The sequence below is a fragment of the Bactrocera dorsalis genome, chromosome 5 (assembly GCF_023373825.1).
Source record: "Bactrocera dorsalis isolate Fly_Bdor chromosome 5, ASM2337382v1, whole genome shotgun sequence".
Lineage (NCBI taxonomy): Eukaryota > Metazoa > Arthropoda > Insecta > Diptera > Tephritidae > Bactrocera > Bactrocera dorsalis.
Window position 1 is genome coordinate 11,178,119 of NC_064307.1, and position 22,684 is coordinate 11,200,802.

The 22,684-nt window shown below is 34.7% G+C and overlaps 1 protein-coding gene across 1 annotated transcript in view; it reads right to left on the reverse strand.

Annotated features, from left to right (window-relative positions):
- LOC105231440 (cuticlin-4) overlaps positions 1-22,684 on the reverse strand; it is a 34,942-nt gene that overhangs the window by 6,484 nt on the left and 5,774 nt on the right. The window contains exon 2 of the mRNA XM_011212744.4: positions 2,657-2,874. Within this exon, the coding sequence (XP_011211046.1) occupies positions 2,657-2,719 (63 nt within the window). The 5' untranslated portion in view covers positions 2,720-2,874. The remainder of the gene's footprint in view (positions 1-2,656; positions 2,875-22,684) is intronic.

Below are 22,684 nucleotides of genomic sequence, written 5' to 3' on the forward strand. Positions count from 1 at the left end.
GTGCAATTTTCGAACATATGGTTCGGATCGAAGCACTATAAAATTTAACTGCTGTTATAAGTAAAAAAAGTTCTTTATCGTAACGTTTTAATTTGCGTAGCATGTTGTAGAACACGTTGACCATGAAATATACTAAAAAAACAACAAAAAAATAAATAGAAGAAAATGTAAGTGCAGAAGCGCATATACCAACCATAATGCACCGCGGCAAATAACTGAACGGGCTCTAATACCAACATAAATCAATGAACATTGTAAAAGAAAACAGAAAATTTCTTAAATTTATGAATTTATGAATTTCCGCTTGCGTGCTTAAATTATAATTAGCAAATTAAGCACAAAAACACATACATATATATATACTTACACACATACAAATGCACATATATGCTGGTGCATGTAAATATACATATACAATAAAATCGCAAGCTGAGCTGAGCTACTGAAAGAGTCTGAGCTCCTCTTGTGATTAATAAAGCGCGAAAAATATCTGCAGAAGAAAGTCAAAACTTGTAAAAATTAGAGCATAACTGCGCTGTGGCGCTAAGCAACTCAACGAATCAACGAATGGCAAAACCGGCAAGTGATGTATGCGAATTTCCACATGCCTTTGTCTGCACATACAAAATGGCATTGTGTGTATAAATACATTTCATGAAAAATAAAAAAAACTTAATAAAAAGAAATAAAATAAAATACATAAATATTATCCCAAGCGTAAATGTAAACTTTCTTGTATTTGTGTGTTACCAATTAGAATAATAATTACCCACAAAGCGATTTTCGTGTCTACTGAATTACAGATGAACTTTTTGCATGTTTATGGATAGATATTGAGCCCCTATTACTTTAATCTTCTTTATTCTTTACTGCTTATTTGCATATGAGCAAGCACACACACAAATGTGTATGATATACATACATACAATGTATATGATAATATATCACAGAACAATCTCATTTTGCAGCTTCTAACATTTGCCGTTATTCTTGGCCATTTGACGGAGTTGGAACACATAGAAAACCGAACTTGTTTGCATTAGAACATTATGAAACACGGCAGACTAGCATATATATACATACATATGTATGTAAAAATATTCATCTTCATGCCGGCCATAACCAGCAATCTCTGTTCGCCACTACAGCATAACTCACCCTATTGTACATATGTAAGTAGTTAAGTGTGTAAGACTGTACCTCTGTATACACAGAAGGTTGATTGAATGAAAAGATGAATAAAGCAGATGACCTCTATTGGCCATGCAAATAAATTTGACACGGACTAGTCCATTTAAACCCCGGGCGCTAACCGAAGCTATGTATCTCAACATATCTTATGGATCGACTAAACACATTTTTGGCAGAGGATCTCAAAGAGATATTGATATGGATCGACTCAACACATTTTGATTCATCTTTTGCTTATGGATCTTGTCAATGCCAGACTAGTACCAAAATACCTGAATCTTTTGCAGAAGTGACCTCGAATGTAGGACGCAAAAGAGATGCTTTACCACACAGCTACCCTACATTCATCAAATGCAAGACCAGTGATGACGAATAATGGGCTTACAAGAAGTGTTCCAAAGTAAACAGGACTTTTTGAATCTAGCGCCCCCGGCTAACGCCATCTATATGTCGACTGGTGCGTTAGAAACTGCTATCTTTATCGATTATCCAGTGAGGTTTTCATGACATTTTACATATTGGAAGTGATGTTATTGCGTTTTAAGTGTCAGTATGTTTGTGTTATGTGGGTCAATCAAAATCCGTGATCACCGGAAATTTCATCGAAACTGTACGTGAATTCATCAAAAATCAGCCGGAATCATCATTGAAATTCAACGAAAAGGAATTGAACATCTCCAAAACATCGATTTATCGCATTTGTACCGAATATTTGGGCTTACGAAAGGTGTGTGCACGGTTTGTTCCGCACGAATTGACTGGCGACCAAAAATTGCTCAGAATCCAATATTCGAAGAACGATTATTTTACCAAAAATCATATTTTAACCATTAATCACTCCCCGTATTTGCCTGATATGGCACCGAGCAACTTCTTCCTTCTCGGAAAAATACATTTGCCCACGAAAGGGAAGCGTTATGCAGACGTAGAGGCCATTCAAAAGACTTGCACCGGCATATTTGCGGCCATACCGGCCAACGAGTTAAAAAACTCGTTCGACATGCTTTTGAACCGTGCAAAAAGCTGTATTGAAGCAGAAGGAGACTATTTTGAATAAAATAAATTGATTTTGCCAATTTTTTTTTAAGTTCTGTTTACTTTGGAACGCACCTTGCATAAGTATGAGGTTGTCCAACAACCTAGCAAATGGCACTCCAAAAATTAATCGAAACCGAATAAACCAAAATTTTCTGAATTTTCTGAAGATACTGCATGCCTTCGGTCCAAGTAGTTTTTCACATGGTGCTTCGATGGAGGAAGATAAAGTAGATGAAGCCCTAGCAACTCACAGCAAAAAAAAGTTCAATATTGAACTCTTAGAGCCTATTTTTTAAGTGTTTTTAGGGAAAATGTATTGTGAAGATTTTCAAATCATAATTATTTTCGTAAATTTGTATTCCATCTTGAAATATTTCCTCTGAATTGTCATCGGATAGATAAATGTGTTAATAAATATTATACTCACCTTAGCTATGAACACTAAACAGAATAAAGTTGCGAGCACAGAAGGCCGCAATTGTCGCCCCATTTTGTTGGTTTTACTGTGTTTTGGTTTTGTTGAGATTGATTATTATTTTTGGGTGTAATTGTAGGCTTTGTTCAAGTTTTAGCTGTACTTCTCCGACATGCACATATACCCGACAGCGAGGCGGAAGGAAACCACCACACCGTTTAAAGAGTTAACTGAAATGAGAAATAACAAATAAATGTTAATAAAAATGTTAAATTTCAAATAAAAATTGTTGACAGTTGAATAAAAAGAAAAGTTAGCTGCTAAACTAGGTACAAATAAAAATGTTCAAGAAATTTAGTTCAATATTATTACATAAAAAACTCTTTTTGTTTTAAAGAAAAAAATTTTAAAATTTTTTTATTATTCCCAAACAGTAGCAAATAGAGAGGTAAAGGCCTGGAAATCTTACACTGATTGAGTAGTATTTAAAAAAAGAGGTTTTTTGAAATATAAAGAGATCAGATTCCAATTTTGATAAAGTATTATAAGGCGAAAAGAAAAGTAAATGCAACAAAAATATATTTTCTATTGAATTCAAACAATTTAAGTTCACAAAATAATAACTGAGTTGCTAAGGTCACATTTTCGAATTTTTTGTTTCGATAAGATTTGCTCATTTAGGCTTCAACTAAAAATGCGTTTAACTTCAAATATTTGAAAATCTCTTTTTTCATATATTCGTAAATACCATATAGCCCAGCTAAATTTTTATATGGATGCATACATAAACAGGTACATATGTATGTATACCATACATATAAAATATGTAATCAATTGCGAATATTTTTCTTGGCTGAAATCACGATTTGCGGTTTGGCATTCACATTGTGAATACGTTGAAAAATTTACCGTTGCACAAATCAAATGCGCGTTATAGCGACAAAGTGAGAGCACTATGGACCACTTTCTATTTTCACTACAAAAACAATACAATGTACGAGTGTATATTTATGTATAAGTATGCAGCGTATTCTATGGCCTTCGACTAACTGAATGGTAGACGACTTAAGCTAAATACAACAAACAAAACACGAACTGAGCAATTTAGTTTGTAGGCAATTGATAATACAAACAAGCCAGTCGCTGGCACATGCATACGTACATATGTACATGCATATTCAACGCTCGTGAAGCCAAGAGTGTCTGTGAATAGATGCAGAGATAAGGTCTCAACAATGTAACACTCACAACAACAAAAGAAAAAAATTAGCCACTGCTAAACATTAACGCCAACGCGAATGTCAAGAAGAGCTTGAATGAATGAGCTTACACATCAAGTTGCATAGCTGACGCATTAATGAGCGTTGACTTGTTGTGGGTATGCGTGGATCACTATAAGCCCTATGCGTGTGTAGATGTGTACAAAAATTTATATACAAAGATAAAGTTAATTATGCACCAAGAAGCTTGTTTTTGTCATCAACATCAAACTCATGCCATATCACCCTAAATGTAGGCAACGAATTTTGTCAAATTATGGGTATTCTATGGAAGTAATGGCCTAATTTTTCAAAAATCGTAATGTTATCAATCTTGTAAGGAGAAGTTACAGTTGTGATTTGGTATGATTAGTTTTCGATTTTTTCTGTATGAACTGTTAATTAATGTTGCTCTCTGCTATTTTTCATTGTGTTTTAAAATAAAATAGCGATTATAGTTATGTGTTGGCTTTTTTAAGGGGTTATATACAGTTAGGATTTTCAAAAAATCGATTTTTGTTTTTTTGCATTTTCTTAATGTATATACATCTGAGTATAAACACACAAAATTTCAAGTCGATCCGACGAATATTTTCGAAGTTATAGACACATTAGTGAAGGCGCGCCGACTACATGTAAAGAGCTTTCAAAACTTTAAACTCGTTTTTCTCGAAACAGTGTTTTCAAAGTCGGTGAGCAAGATTTCTCAGAAACGGCTGAACCGATCGGTCTGAAATTTTTACACAAGCTTCTTAACTATATTTTTTAGTAATTAATCGAAGGATTTCCCCATCCGACCAAAATTTCTTATTTTTATAAACAATTAAAGACCCGAATTTTGGTCGAAAATCGAACCTTTTGCTTTGAGTAGCCGCCATTTTGTCAAAAAAAATTTTTTTGCTAATTCCTTCGATCAAACATAAGATTATTTATTACTATAATGAAATTTATTTGGTTTTTGCATTTTAGATTATCCAGTCCAGAGATATCGTGCTCACCGCAAGAGGCCTTTTTTTGCGGACCTCTGCAAAATTGGCAATATCAACGTTACCGATAATTATTTTTGGCAATAAAAAATATGTGAATATAGTATAAGGTTGTCATAATATACCTGCCAAGTTTCAAATCAATAAACCAAATAGTTTGCTTAGAAAAAATTCTTGAAAATGCTTTTTTTCGACCTCGTTAACTGTATATAACCCCTTAAATGTCGTCTTGAATAATGCAAAAAAGGCATTTTCTGACTTTCTCAAGATGTGGTTGCCTTTTTATCATATTTTTGTTATATTTTCGAAATAATTTTCTTGAACGATCACTTTACAACTTCTGATCAAATATGACTCGGACTAGTCCTTTTAAACTGCGCGCGCAAACCGAATCGTTAAAAAAATTTCGAAATTGTATATACTTGTATATCTTAAATAGATTGGCACAATTTTTTTTTATTTTTAACGCGAGATATTTGATCTCCTTATGTCAATTTTTGTGTGTGTTGTTTCTATTAGCTTTCTATTGACTAAAAAAAATCTTTTTTTTAAGGAAATGTTAAAGATTTGTATTAAAATACTTTTTGACAAGTCCGGATCAAATTTGAACAGATGGTATATGGTAAACTGGTAAAAACAAAAAATCTAGTTAAAAATTAGCTTAGTCTTCGATTCTGTCATAAAATGTCCTATTATTATTGTTTCTTGAATCGCCAAAACAATTTTAAATTCCAAAAGGTTAAAGATCTAAACAAATCGTAGTTCGTTAATTAAACTTCTATGGCAAAACATTCAAGTTAGTTACACTGTACAACAAAAATAAAATATTTTGTTTGAAAATTGGTGCTAAGCGTCACGAAATGCGAGTAATTGCGTTGAGTTTAAATATAACACTTAATATACATATATTTTTATTTTTATTACAACCAACACACAAACTCACTCTTAGGAATCAGTCATATATATATTATAGTAATTACAATTTTATTGTTTTCACTTTACATTTGAGTATTAAGCGGCATTTATTTATTAATAAATCAAGCGGTATTTTCTTTTTTTTTTGACAACACGTGACACAGAGCAATCAAATCTAATCAAATCAACATTTTATTGTCTGAGATAGGTATGTGTGTGCACAAATAATGACAATCCATCCGCTAAGCGCGTGCAACATGCCACGATCACGACGACACAATGCTAACAGTCACGGAATGACTAACTGGATACGCACAGTTAGTTACGGCTACAGGCTACAACTCTACCCACTGACCGACCGACCGACCGACCGACCGATCCGATGCGATATTGAACTAGCGATGCTGCGTACGCGAGCAAAATAAAACACGAAGAAAATTCAATAAATCTGTAGCAAATGCAGATGTGCAACTGAAGGCGCTTAAATAGACAAGAGCATATACAAATCTACGTAATATATGCATGTAAATATGAAGACGCATGAAAAAGCGCAGTAAGGCACGAAAGAAGATGCATGTAAATAGAAAAGAAAAAATAAATAAAATTCATAAAAGAAGCATATGCCGCAAAGCTTACTTGGCCCCGAGCCACATATAGCACTTCTTATACGCAACGACACACATACATACCGTTAATGATAAGCAGCCATGTATTTAAATATGCATTTTTCAGTATGTGTGTGTGCAACTGAATTTATTTAAATATAATTTTGTATATTATAGTGTATGTGTGTGTGCGCTGTGCATGCTGAGTGAGAGGAATGTCACTTTCCACTTGCGAAAATCGGTGAGATGCGACGCATCTGCTTTGGCCAACCAGCTAGTCAGCCGGTTGCAGATTCATCGCGCCGCTAGTGGGTAGCTTATATGTGTAGTACATGGCGTATGGGTAATGTTGTGCCAACCTGTTTTGTAAATGTGTGTATTAGACGCTCATATATGCATGCGCTATTGTCAACAAAATAAATAAAGAAAGTCGAAAAAATGTAAAAAGCAAACTATGAGCGGATTCAAACACATACACACACAATTATATACATATATACATATATGTATATCCAAACATAACAGCTTTCGGCAGGCGTACTTTTATTGTAATTTTTGTTTTATTTTATGCGCTTTATGATTTTTCTTCTTACAAACTTTTAGCAACGAAAGCTGTTGTTTATTCATTCACCTTTTGGTTGTTTATTTGAAAGGAAATTTAATTACCGCGACTATTTGGTGGTCAGTCAGCGCACATATGTTTATGTTGGAATTGTTTTGTAGCAGCAATGACCGACCGGCATGCGGCTAATACATCGAGAAGCATGCGCAGTGAGTTATGTGTCATTATGCTTCATTTATGTACAAAAGTTACGCTTGTATGCCTTGCAACATAAAATTTTAATGTCACCATTAAAACCAGATGCTAACTATTTTTAGAATAACGAAAGAGAATAGTATAAAAAAGTTTTAGGTACGTAGTAGTCGCACGGGACAAAGAAAAAATAAGGGATCAAGTACTCACTCGTCACAGATTTATACTTTATGAAAATTAGTTTATTTTTTCACAAAAATTAAGGGAAAACAATGTGGCTAACATGATACAAATATTATTGTTGTTTATAATAATAAACTCATGTAAATAATAGGGAATCGTTGGAACCAATATTTTCGGGCTGCAGTGTACTACAAAAATCACTGTAACAGTGCTGTAACATCGTCGTGACATTTTTGGCATCAGCGAGATAGCAGAGGATCTCTCAACATCTCTTATTGATCGACTCAATACAGTTTGGTTAATATTTTGGTGTGGTTAATTAAATTAAGAGGTTACATGGATTTCTTCGGGTAAAAACAGCATTTTTTCAACAGTTTATTACAAAAAAATTATAAAAAAAAATTAAATATCATATTAGAATTTTTTATTGTTAAAAACATACACTATTACCAAAGAAATTCTGAAATTTTTGAAAAAGAATTTTAAACTAAGGCATTGTGACGTCATTTCCAACGACTCCTCGAAAAAAAATGCGCCCGCGTTGGCAGGATAACTCTTTACAGAATCATTTAAAGCAAAAAAATACCTGCTTTAGTTAAACCCTTAACTTAGAACTTGGACGAAGGTATAAAAAAATGAAAATTGGATTTTGGACATTTTTGCAAAATAATTAAAATTTCGGGAAAAATTTCGCGAGATTTTTTTTTTTTTCAAATAGTTCCAATTAAAAAAAATAATTCCTTCGTCCAAGTCCTTAAGAATTGTATCTCAAAGACCTGTTTCATGACGATCGGTTGAATAGTTCAAGAGAAATCTTGCCAACCGACTTTAAAACTAGTTTCGAGAAAAACGATCGATTGTTTTGAACCCCTTAAACCCTTGTAAAGTAAAATAATCACTTCTTGGTTATCCAAATTTTTACAGATAATGCTATGAAAAGTCGATTCGTATGCAAAATTACTCGAAGAGTGAGAAAAAATTAACAAAATCCGGGTAATGTACTCTTACAAGCAGACAATGTCACTCTACATTTACGCTGAAACATATCTACTTGATGTTCATACATACATACATATGTACATACATTTAGTAAATCATGTGAATACTCATAACCAGTTCCTTAGGAGCGACATCTTCAAATGATAACCAAATACCACATGCATACTGGCAAGCATACAAACACATGCACATACATATATGCACGCTTGATGAGGCCACTGAGACACCAGCTGTTGGCGCTGTTGAGCAACTGTGCTAGTAACCTACTGAAATGGTAAACAGTACAAGCTAGCCGACGAACTCGGCAAGTAATGTGACTGACTGACCACATTGCGGCTGGCGTCTGTGCCTTTGAAGACTTGGTGTGATGATTGCAAAGCTTGTAATGAGTGTAATTATGCTCAATGTTGTGGACAGCGTTTTCATTTTTTTTTTCGATAGTTACACCTTTATGATGAGCTATACTGCTAAATTTCACTGATGTATATTCTTTTAAGTAACTTATGAGGGCGCTTGAAAAAATTTAGTTCATTTAAATGTCACTTTTTGTCTGAAACATATTGAGGTTATGTAGTATGTTTTGAAGTAGTATATATAAATAAATTTTTTTTATAAAAACTTTGTTCGAGTTGATATACATATGTTATTCCATATTTTAGATTACATACTTCCAGATTTGAGTTCCTCAGTTGTGCCTTAAATTAATTTTGTCATTTCTTTAATTAAATAGAGATCGAAAGCGAAGTTTAAAAAGGTTTTAAATAAAAAGGATTATTATCAGCTAAGCTGGGCATTGAGCACTTGTCTGAGGTAATTTGAGATCAACGTGGGTTCTCATCGCATAACCATTCTAGCATTTTCATGAAACAGCAATACATCAAAGAATTTCTTTCCTCTTCTTTACTGGCGTAGAAACCGCTTACGCGATTTTATAGCCGAAAAATAATAAAACTTTTATATTTATATTTATTTTATCTATTCTTTTTGAAACATAACATAGCATCTCATGGCACGATAGCAGCTTTTAGTCTGACATGATCTTACAACCTAATATTTTAGTCATACATTTCAAATAAATAAAATTTTTAATATATTAAAATTTGATTAAAATTCTCAATTTCTAACCTTTTTCGTTAATTATTCTTTAAAAAATTTAAAATTTAATTATTATTTTCTTATATTTCGAGCTAATGTACATATTATTTTATATTTGTATGCATTAACAAACTACATATTTTCGCTAAGCCACTAACTCGCAGCTGCCACACAATCTGTCAGATGTGACACTTAAGTGAGGCTAATAAGCAAGAAATGGCAGAAAAGCTCTCCCGACATCTCCATAAAGCATGCACTCGCTCTTTCAAGCTGATCCAAGTTTACAAGCCGTTAAAGCGCCATAATCTTATGCTTCGAAGAGAGCGAGCACAAAACATAACTGTATTTTAAACACAATTGCACTCATCTGCTTTGCACTGCGCTTGAATTTTAAGATAGAGAGCCGCCGATTGTTGAGTTGGTTGGCTCTCACGATTACAATTTGATGATAACATTAGCAAATATTGCGCGCTGCCTCCATGCCATTTGGTATGTGTATGTGTGTGCTCGTAACGGCCACATTTGTGCAGTTATATTTATTATTTTATACTTTGTTTTTCACTATTCTTCTTCGTCTTGGGGTTTATACCACGCTGCTGCTGCTTTTTATTTACTGTTTACCTTTCTCATTTTTCAACAATTTTTTTTATTCTTTCACATTCACAGCATTTTTTTTGTAAATTTAGACGTCGATCGTGTGGTCGTTGTTGTTGTTGTTATAGTTTGTGTGAGGTTTTTTCTCGCGGCATGTCTTTAAGTTTTATTTGCTTGTTTGTCGTAAGTGAAAGTTGTTCGAAACGGTTGAAGGCAGAGTTGCCGAAGCACTAACGCTGTTGTGTGTGTACATTTATTGTAAATGTATGTGTGTATATGTGGCGGCAATGCTGATTATTGCGTGAGTGTGTATCTTAATTTGCGTGCAGATAAGGTTATCTGTAGGTTTTATATCCAACGCGCATCTCTTTAATTATGGCAATTTCGGTGCAGCAATATTCCATAGACACTCTCCGCTGTACGTGAGAATCTTCCTCTGTGCTTTGCATAGTAATTAGTGGCTGCATTTCTAGGTATGTAAGAATGTAGTTTGTGTGTAGCTTTACACCTGCGCACATTTTATTGCTTTTGAGCATGCGTGTGACTGAGAATATACGTGCTTTTGGGATATTCGGCTGATGATGTTCTAAATTGTTTAGACAGATTGGCATTTCACGTACAAGCACTTAGCATTTTGTTCAGTTTGGCTTTTAAAGGAAATTTCACTTTTACTCATTTCTCTGTGAGCTTAATGAATCTTCTATTTGAAGGTCATACATACATATATACGTACATACATATAATATAAATATAATGGGTATATTTGATATATACACAAATTCAATATCGCCATTAATGGCGTGACAAGCTGAGTCGATTTAGCAAAGTCCGTCTGTCCACGAATTATTCACTTAGTTTTAGAGACATCAGGCTGATATTTTGCACACGTTTCTTTCCCCGTAAGAAGTTGATTTTTTGTCGGAACCGCAGATATCGGATGACTATACCATACCGATAAATCGATAAAAATTCAGTTCTTGTATGGAAAACTTTTTTATTTGCCAAAATATCACGCTACGACTATAGCAAGTAGCTGCTATTCAAACAGATCGATCAAAATCTATATAAATATCTTTTTATATCCTTTTATACTACACAAGTACGTTATGTTACATTGGTCCAATTGTGGACAAAGAGAAGTCACTGGAACAGAGTAGTAGTGAGGGCGAAGCTAGGTAGTTCTAAGCTTTAGAGAAGCTGCGTATATGAAATTTTCTTTTCCTTCAATTGCAACCCTGAAAACACGGAACACTACGTCACAGAGGCTAGATTGGAGATTTTATTTTTTATTTTTTTAAATTATTCTTCAAAATATTTCACTCAAATACTTCATAGCATGCCTCATAAATCTTGTAATTTTTTTTTACAATTTTTTTTTATAAAACTTTTTTCCAGCACCCACATTCGCCAGCTGAAATTTCACTCTACTTCATCATCAAGCGCCAGGCGAATTTAATTTCACTTATTGATTTGAATTGCCACAGCCGGTATGAGGCGATGTGGGGCAAATTGGTGCACAGTTTAAATTTCGCTCAATTTTCAATGTGAAAACGGCATTGAGTTTAACATCACAACTACAACAACAATAATAAGAGCAACAACTTTTAGGCAAACACAGTTTGAAATCAGTATTCACCTAAATGTGCAATCATTAACAAGTTAACTACTTGCAACATTCAAAAACAATGCAAACAACACACGACACCAAAACAACAGCAACAGCAACAATAACAATTTTCTCAAGAAGAAGTGGAAAAACTAATTTTTCTTAGCGCAAGTTTCTTTCTTAAGTCTTTCGTTTTCTTGTTGTCAGCCATTGTTGTTCGCCACTTCGTTGCAACGATTTTCCGCCGTTTCTTTTTTGCTAAGAAATTTATATAAACAATATGTTTATAAGTATGTACAAAAATATATATGTATGTGTGTCGTTGTAGCTTTAATTTTCATGCGTTGGCGATTTATTGCTTGTTTTTTCCTTCTCATTTGCAATTTGTTGTTGTGTATGTGCTTGGTGCAGCGTTGCGATGAGTTTTGGTTAATTAGCTGTCTACTATTTTTCATGCTTATCTTGGCTGTCTATATATTTTATTGCTTTCTAAGCTTAGCGGGGTTAATAAATTTCGGTTTTAGTGCATGGCTGAACAAATTAAGCAAGCAAAAACAATTAAAGATAAAATATAAATTATTTAATTATATTCGATAGAAATTTAAAAAATCTGAAAAATTATAGAAATAATATTAAAGTAATATTTTTACTATAAATAAATATATATATGTATAGATTTTGCTTTTTCTAATTCTAAACTCCAAAAAATTTTAAGACTGAAACATTAATATTTATCTTCATTTCCTCTCATAAACACCCTCGTATAATCGATATCATGAATGTTCAACCAACTTTTTATTTCTACATATTTCACATATATATGTTATAACGTTCATCCATGTTTAGTCCCCTAAATCTGTCAACCAAATGGCTTAACGCATCGGTTAATCAAGCGAACTCAAACACACGCACAAACATATCAACATCAACTAAGCAGCAGGCGCCATTCGAGTCAAACTAGGTGAGCCAGTACCAATAATTTCTTCAACTGATTTATTATTAGAAAATGTATGACAGAGTGAGCTGGCTGAGCTACCGCAAGCAGTAGCTTTGTGACAAAGAATACTAAAATAATTCACATTCGCTTATTTATTCTTTGCTCGCGCTCATTGTTCGCTTTTTTCTTAAAACGGTTAGTTTATCTGCCATTGGAAGTGGCCAATCCGGATACGAGAGAGAGAAAATTAGTTTTATTTTCAGGTTGCTGTTGTCACGCGGTCGATATTTTCACTTTGTAATTTATAAAACATTATTGTAATTTTGTTTCTTAAATAAATAAGAATAATGCATATTTTTAGAATATAATGTACTCTAATAGTCGGCTATTAATTTTTGAAAAGTTTTGGATTCCGATCTCTAGGAGAAACTCAAAAAGGCGGTGTCTGTGGGTGAGGAAGAGTTATCGGCTTAAAATGCGGAAACCAGACAAAATTATAATACTATAGATGGAATATAGAATACAGTTAAGGTTAGAAGGATTGATTTTGACAATATTGTTGGCAAACAAATTACATTTCTGAGTAGCTTAAAAGGTCAAAGGGAAATACCTTTAAATATAAAACGTCAACAAGAGGATCGGAATGTAAGCAATTTTATATATATAATCTATATAACTCATACACTCACCCACATATTCGGCTTAAGGTTTGTTAGAAAAACGAAAATTATTATACGCAGATAAAGTTTAATGAAGATAACTCAAATATTGGACGATATATCCAGCATAAAGTCCACTGGAAGTTCGAAAACCTTTATACTGACATATCATTTTGACCTGATTTAACTTATTTTTGATACACAACATTTCTGTTGTCAGGAAAGAATTCTGTCTGAATTTCAAATGTATATCTCACATATTTCGATCAAAATTAAACTATACGAATAGATACTCCACATATTCGGTACCTAGGAGCTTGAACAGTTTTGGTTGGATTTGGACAATTTTTTGTCATAAGTGGGATACTTTACAAAAATTATTACTACGAAATTGTATCCCGTCATATTTATTACTTCTTGATTTATGTACTGAAAAATGAAAGAATCAAATGGAATTTAAGAATTTGTCATATGGGAAGTAGGCGTGGGTGTAGTCCCTCTTCATCTGTTGTCACACTGTGACAAAGAAGTATGCTACAAACTAAATTTAGTCGAAATCGGTAAGTTATATGATTTCGCCAAAAAGTGGGCGGTGCCACGCCCATCGTTCAATTTTCACAGCAGCTTCCATAAAGCTCTCGCACGGCATCTCGTAAAATTTAATGTCACCCGAATTTTTCTCGTCATCCTGATCATTTATATATATACGTATAACCCTATTATTTATATATCCCGATTAGGTGATATGTACAACCGTTAGGTGAACAGAGCTATTATACATGTTGCAAAACTATAAAAATTATTTTTTTAAATTCGTCTCTAAACTCTTTAGACAATGTACATATATTTGAACTAAATAAAAATCTTTATTAACAAAAATAAATTAAGGAGTTATATCAGTTTAAAATAATTATATACTTTTTTTTACTTTAGTAATTTTTCTTTTATTTTCAAACTCTTACTTTACAGCTTAAGCATTTGATTGCCACCCCAAAAGCACCTGCTCTAATGTTGCTAATTTGACAATTTGTATACATACTTTCCATTTTATTTTTAATTATTCTAAAAATAGTTTCAACGTAAATTTGTTGCTCGTTTTTGTTTTTGTCTCTTTTGGTTTACGCCTAGTTTCGCTAAAGTGCGTAAGTTTGCTAATTGTTTCAAAGCAAATAAAATAGGCGCCTCGGGTGCCGTTTCGTTTTTATGGAAATGTCTGCAAAGGCACTTTTAAAGCCATGTGAAACAATGAGCGACGTATAAAAAGAGAAAAGAAACAACGTTAATAGCATAGAGGAGTGCGGAATTTCTTCTCGTCATAGCTTGCGCCAGCCGTCGATTATTGCCCAAAGCGATGTTTCATTGAATGTATTTGGGCATTTTTATTTATTTTATTTTTCGCATTTGTATTGTGGCTGTCAAATGAAATAACGGTTTAGCCACGCATACATTATACAACATTTCATTTTTACGCGAGTTTCAAATTCATAATCCATGCATAAACAGGTGCACATACAAACGCTAGATATGTACGTATATACTCGTATATATATGTATGTATGTATGATGTATATGATATATAAGATAATATGTATACACAAATTTCTCCGCACTTGTTATACATAAATGTATCAACATACATAATATTATACATATGTATACAACAACAGTTAGCTGAATCACCAACCGTCCGAGTTTACAACTACGATGCTGTCGCCATCACGACCGATCTAGCTGATCACAGCGCGTAGATAACCATGCCGATACGATTTATCTTACATGCGGACGGACAACAATAAAAGGCAATGATTGCTTGTTCGAACGTGCCACTTGTTGCCACTGATTTTCAATATACTCGTACATGCGAGACCAAAGCAACCGGCGGCAGCGAAAAATGCCACTATGTCACTGGAGGCAGCCACAGCCACAGTCGCAGCCAATCGATGCCAATCCAATTTTGGTTAAAGTCAGTTAATCGTTATTGTTATTTTTCTGCTAAATACACACTCACATACGTGCACATGTGTTTGTTGTTGTTTACTTTCGAATGGATGCTGCCAATAAACTTGCTCTTTTGAATTTGTCAAATTCGTTTTTTTTCTTTGCTGCTCGTTCGCGTCATTTCGTAGTTATCATTCATTGTCGATCGATGCTTAGAAATTTTTGCGCGCGCCTGCTGCACACAGCAATGTCGCTTTGACATTGGCAACATACACACGCACACACATACAGTTGCGTACAAACAGCGCTTGAAATGCTTTTAGAAGAAATTCATATTTATTTGTTTGTTTCTTTGTGGAAATGTGCAAACAAATATGTATATATGCATGTGTGTTTATTTGTATGCCGGTCTGTATGTATGTATGCAGGTGGATAATGATGTGTGGTTACGCGTCATTTGGTTGCTGTGAAAGTGAAATTGCTATTTTGTTGGAGAATGCTTGGAATGTCTTTTTGACTTTGTTAAAATTGTTGCTTGCCATTTGCTGCTTTTAAATATGTCTACATATTGTATATAATTATCTCCAAGTATATTAACGGTTTATTCGCATAGGTCAATAAACGGCTGATATGCGTTTCGTGGAAAATATTTCAGTTGGTATCTATTAGTTTAATCTGTTCACTATTTTAGTATTAATTAGTAAAAATAATAAGCTTAAGCTTAAACGTTTTTTATGCTAATGAGATGAAAAAGAGGCAGCTGAAATTGCTCATAAGTCGATTTTTTTTTAATTTTACTGACTTCGATTTTTTTCTGATATCATATACAGTTCCAGGTACAACAGCAGGCCAAAAATGATACGAACTGCCAAAAAAAAATTGTTTTACGCATTTTAATACAAATCGAACTACCGCCTTCCTAACCGGCCCCTTTTGAGTTAATCAAGCATTCCAATTTTACCATTTACTTGTTATTTTTGCAAAAGATTGAGGTCTTTGGGTATGAGTCTAGTAATGTAATTATGCTATTCTATTTTTATACTAATATATTGCATATAACATTAACAAAAATATTTTGAGTCAATCCATAAAAGATGTTGAGACCCTGTGATATGTCTATGTTGCTAACCAGACGATTTTAAAGCACTGTTTTCATTGATTTCCCGACCCTCAACTTTGATCTTTTAGAGCACACAAATATTTGTGTTCTTAATGAAGTAGCCTTCTCAGAACACTTCTACCACATTTTCAACGATTTCGTAGAAGCGATTCAATTGGAGACCCAAAATTTCAAGAAAAAGCGATTTGATACCTGAAGTTATTATCAAACAGGAATCCCTTTGGATAAACCTTAAATAGTTGGAGAAGCTCTTCAAAAATGAGTGAAAATAACGAATCGCTATATTTTGAAAATTTTGTATGAAAAGGGATGAATGCCACGCAAGCCACCAATGAAATTTGTGAACTTTACGGAGACGATGCTGTATCAGTTCGTGTAGCACAACAATGGTTCGCTCGCCTCCGTTCCGGAAATTTCGATGTAAAAGATGCACCTCGCTCTGGACGACCAATCGTTGAACCTTTGCTGAAACGAAATGAAATCGAACTATTTCTAAAGCGAATGCTAACAGGAGACGAAAAGTGGATCAATACGATAGTAATGTGCAAAAAAGATCATGGTACAAGAGTGGTGAAGCTCAACAAATGGTTGCAAAGCCAGGATTGGCGCCTCGAAAGGTTATGCTGAGTGTTTGGTGGGATTGGAAAAGAATCGACCACTATGAGCTGCTCCAGCCTGGTCGAACGATAGACTCTACATTTTACTGTCAACACCTGATGAGATTGAAGCAAGCAATCGAAAAAAAACGACCAGAACTAATCAACAAAAAGGGCTTCGTCTTCCATCAGGAAAACACACATCTTTGAAGACTCGGCAAAAACTGGAAGAGCTTGGCTGGGAAGTTTTAATGCATCCATCATATAGCCCTGACCTTGTACCATCGGACTACCATTTGTTTCGGTCAATGCAGAACTCCTTTAATGGAGTAAAGTTGGCTTCAAGAGAACCCTGTAAAAATTACTTGTCGCAGTTTATCACCGAGAAACCAGAATAGTTTTACACTAATGGAATAATGTCTTTAGCGAAAAAATGCCAAAAAGTGGTTGACCAAAATGGTACATATTTGGTTCATTAAAGTTCATTATAAATATGAAAAAAAAAATAAGTTGAACTTTGATTAGAAATACGAAAAAACCTTTTCGACTACCCAATATCACATAAAAAGGAGAAATGTTTATTCAAGCATTTTTATTTTGATGCATAAAAAGGAAAAAATGAGTGAATCAGATCTAATTAAAATATGTATGTATGTATATGAACCACTTTTACTAGCACCATAATGTGAACATAATACTTAGCGTTTAACATAGCAAAACATAGTAAACTGTTTTGGTTAGTTAGCGTGGAGTTTAAAAGCCGTGCACAATATCCCACTGTGTGAACATGCGCCTCTTGTGCGCATACAATTATAAAGTTGTGCCAATAAAGAGGCAAAAACAAGACAACATCAATTAAGCCATTTGCGCTGCACCTGTGCAAGTGTTAGACATTTAGTTTTTAATAACTCGTGAAAGTAATTCAAAACATTTTTGATAACTGTGCATTTTTACACACATCTCACTATCTACATCTTCGAGCGTGCGCACACGTACACAGGTTACGTCTTATTGTTGTACTCTATATGTATCTATGTATATGCAGCATATTTATGTGCACATATTTAAATAAAAGTGTTGTAAATATGTAAGCGCTGACATGCTGCATGTGCTGTTATGCAGGCAACAGGCTATAGGCAATAGGCAACACCGGCCAGACGGTCAGAGTTAGGCCAACAGCCAGTCAGTCAACTTATTTTGGAAATTTACAACATTTTAATAGCAAATATAGTTGAAAACTTTCATACTAATTGCCAGTAATTTTTGCATTCACTAGCACCAGAGAGACCCGGTGGCGTTGTAAACCCGTTTTCGCACCAAAGCAAAGGCCAAACCAGCAGTCGGCCATTAAGCCAACATCGAGCGTCGAGCGAAGAACGCCTAATCGCTTGTTGCTATCGTCTATGCGATCGGCGAAATGCAAAGCACAGCAAACGCAGTCACACTGACAGCAGCAACTACAACAACACGAGTAACCACTGCCACTGGCGCAGGAGCATTTAAGCCAAGCTGTAAGTTTTGAGCCATTGTTATTGCCTGGCCGTTGGCAGCTGATATCACTCAACTCGGCGCGACTGAGCACGGCGTGCCGGGGTATTGGAGCATGGCAAGGTGCTGTGTGACTCCCATGGATTGGTGTACTTGCGCTTATGCCACCCGATAAGCATTTGAATTATGTAAAATAGACATGACGACAATTAATTTTCTTTGCTCCAGTTTTGTCAACAACAACGAAACGGCCAACAATTACTGCAACATTGTCGTTAAAAAGATAATACGCACACACTCAAGTTAACTTGTGAACATATATGTATTTGCGTGTGAGTTGTATGCAACAAGTGTCGTCAGTGCACCAGTGAATACACAATTGTATGCACGCACACAGGTGAGCCACAGACTAACGATGAAAAGCGAATCAGTTGCAGTTAAAGCAGACGAATTGCCGCAAAGCCCAAATAAAATCTACTTTTACTGCCTTTCAATTCACACACACACACGTGCGCACATAAGTATGTAGTATGTACACAGCGGCTGGTATGTTTAGAGACGCCTCATAAATATGCATGCGCAGTTATCCAGAGACAGTCGCCCCCTGTGAGGCGAGGCGTGGCGTGCTCTGTTAGCGTTGGCGCTTGCGCCTATTTACAAAACGGTGCTATTCATTTATTTCGATAGGGAAAGTGAAAAATCCTGCACTAGCCAAGCACATCCAAACACTCATACATAAGCGATTAGTGTTTCGTGTAAATGCAAATGTTGTTTTATATCATATTTTACATCGATTAAATTTTAATTATTTTAACAACACTAAGGAGATCTTTAAAGATTACTAGACTATATTTTCAACAATTAGAAAAGCCAAATTAGTGGTTTATTTTACTAAAATATTTCGAAAAAATGTATTCTATAAGGTTTTGAAACCAGCAGTTTTGGTTATAAAATGGTTATTATATCGTACAGCATTTTTGGTTTTTCTTTTTTGATGATACGTTGTTTTGCATTTTAGCTGACCATATTATAGAGTTTCATAGTTATATGTATGGTACATAAGGTAGCTCCGAAGAATTTTTGTTTTAATGTCTATACCCTGAACATTATGTTTGTCACGAAGTTTTTTCTTGACGTTACAAGTTGTCGAAGACCGTAAAAGGTATATATACAAGGTATGTCCCAAAGTAAACAGGATTTTTAAAAAAAGAACCAATGGTTTCTTCGGCAAAATCAATTTATTTTATTCAAAGTCTCCTTTTGCTTCAATACAGCTTTTTGCATGGTCCAAAAGCATGTCGGACGACTATTTTAGCTCGTTGGCCGGTATGGCCGCCAGTATGCTGATGCAAGCCTTTCGAATGGCCTCTACGTCTGCATAACGCTTTCCTTTCATGGGCAAATGTATTTTTCCGAAAAGGAAGAAGTCGCACGGTGCCATATCAGGTGAATACGAGGAGTGGTTAATGGTTAAAATGTGATTTTTGATCAAATAATCTTTCTTCGAATGTTGGATTCTGAGCAATTTTTGGTCGTCAGTCAATTTGTGCGGAACAAACCGTGCACACACCTTTCGTAAGCCCAAATGTTCGGTCAAAATGCGATAAATCGATGTTTTGGAGATGTTCAATTCTATTTCCATGAATTTCAATGATGATTTCGGCTGATTTTTGATGAATTCACGCACAGTTTCGATGGAATTTCCGGTGATCACGGATTTTGATTGGCCCACATGTTGATCGTCATTTATGTCCTCACGACCACTTTGAAAACGTTGAAACCACTCGTGCACTCTGCTACGGGATAGGCAATCATCGCCATAAACTTGTTTCATCAATTGAAACGTTTTGGTAAAAGTTTTACCAATTTCAAAACAAAATTTAATGTTGGCTCTTTGTTCGAAGCTCATTTTCGCACCGATAACACAAACATACTGACACTTAAAACGCAATAACTTCACTTCCAATCAATGAAATGTCATGAAATTCTCACTGGATAATCGATAAAGATAGCAGATTCTAACGCACCAGCGCTAGATTGAAAAAGTCCTGTTTACTTTGGAACACACCTTGTATAAATGATCATCATGATGAGTTGTGTCGATTTAACCATGTTCATCTGTCCATAAATTCGACTAGTTATTTAGTTTTTAAGATACCGATCTGACGTTCTTTTCTCCTTAATAACCGTAGATGACGGACAACTACAGCATGTAGCTGCCTTACAAACTGGACGATCAAATTCAAGTCATTGCCTTGATTTTTATCTAACAAACTGTCTTCACAACTATTGGCACCAAATTTTATCCAAGGCATCCCAACATCGCTCTGAAGAAATTGTTTATATCGAACAATTACAGCGTATAGCTGCCCTACTACAGACCGATCAAACCCAAGTTCTTGTATGGAAAACTTTTTTAATAGACTTATTATCTTCACGAAATTTAGCCGATTTTAGTGCTAAAGACACTTCGAATAATTTGTTCAGATCAGATAAATAAAGTATATAGCTGATATTCATACTGATCAATAAATAACAATAATATGTAGACGAAGGTCGTTTTATACCCGTTTCTGCTATGAGATATACGCCAGTAAGAAGTTTATAACTTCATAGCTTAAAAGTAAAAAAAAATATTAAAACTCTTTCAGAATTTTGGATTTAAATTCATGTTCATAATGTAAGTATTTGGTTGGTTCATTTTGTTACTTAAACTATATTTTTCAATGTTTATTTTCTTTCACTTCTTAAATTTTGACAAATATTTTTCATATTTTTCTTTATATTGTTTTGTTTTATATTTGCTATATTCATATAGCCAACGTAAATTAATATATAAACTAAATAATAATAAAATAACTTCAAATTATTATTATAAATATAATAAACTAAATATTTTCTTGAATTTAGAGTTCGAAAATATACTAATAATTGATAAAAAAAACCAACAAAAACCCTTAAAATTGTTTATTTTTTATTAACAATTATAGTTTATGCAGTGAACCGCGCAATCAAAGTCAAATATATCAAAATAGTTAAATACGTGCCTTTCTTGTGCAGTTATGCATAACCCTTTAACACCGTTAATTAAAGTTCGCAATCACTTTTCCAACTAACAAAAGACTTAAGCGCGCAACCTGACTTGCCAATGTGAAGTGTTTACGCTTTACAGTTATATTAAGAAAGTGTGTGAAATGGCAGTGATAGTCAATTGTATGATATGAACACAACAACCACAGCAACACATCAGCAACGTTAGTTATAAATAATAAATGGAAAAAAGTAACCCGATAAAAGGCAATCACTTCACCATTTACGGACAATACTTTCTGTTTCAATAGCAGCTTGGGCAAATGTTGCAAGCAATGGTGGTTGTTGTCGCTTTTGTTATTGTTGCTGTTACTGTTGGCCATTCGTAGTAAAGCTAACGAACCCAGAAACCGGTTCATGAATAAATGAAAGTAAAAACTCAAGGGCTCGTTGCACTTTTTCTGCCACTTCCACATGGACGGCTGCCACACGGTGCCAAACAGGCATGGCATTAAATTTCAATGCAAGCAATTCCCTTCACCCCTTGCTACCACTATTTCTACTTCGCCAATGTTAACGGTATTGATTATGTGCTTTATTTTTAGTATTTTTTTTAGTTTTTTTTTCATGCATCCTCTGCTGTTGCTAGTCACCGGCCGTAACTGGCGAGTGTCGACACCACAGGCGGCGCTGCAATGCTTCGTTACGCAGCAACGGCCGCGACAATGGCGGCAGCCGAGGTGGCAGGGAAGCAACGGCTGCATGGCAAACCGGTTGATTATTGTGCTGTCTTCGGCATACGGTAGCAGGCAATTGCCGTTATTTTTACGTTCGTTGCATGCAAAAAAAAAAACAGCAACAACAACATGCCACTGCATTTCATCGCACTAATTATTGACCCAATTTCAGCAATTGCTGTTGTTGTTGTTGGTTCCGTTTCTTGTATGGCATGCACATGCAGCACGGGCATCTGAACATCGGTATTGTTGCTGGCATTTGCTGCATATTTGCAACCGGCCTTAGAGCGAACTATTGTATTGTTGTTGTTGTGTCCATTGTGCCTGTTTGTTGTTCTTGCTGTTATGTGCTCGGCTGTTGAAATTTATTACTCGTGTTGCTACTATTTTTATACTCTCGTCTGTAAGTATGTGTGTGGTTGCTGCTTTTGTTGGCCGTCATTGTGCACCAGATGCGCATGCAGCGCATCAACTGCAAAAAAACAAGTGCAACAACACTGCAGCAATAGCCGGTGCAACAGCAACAACAACAACAATAT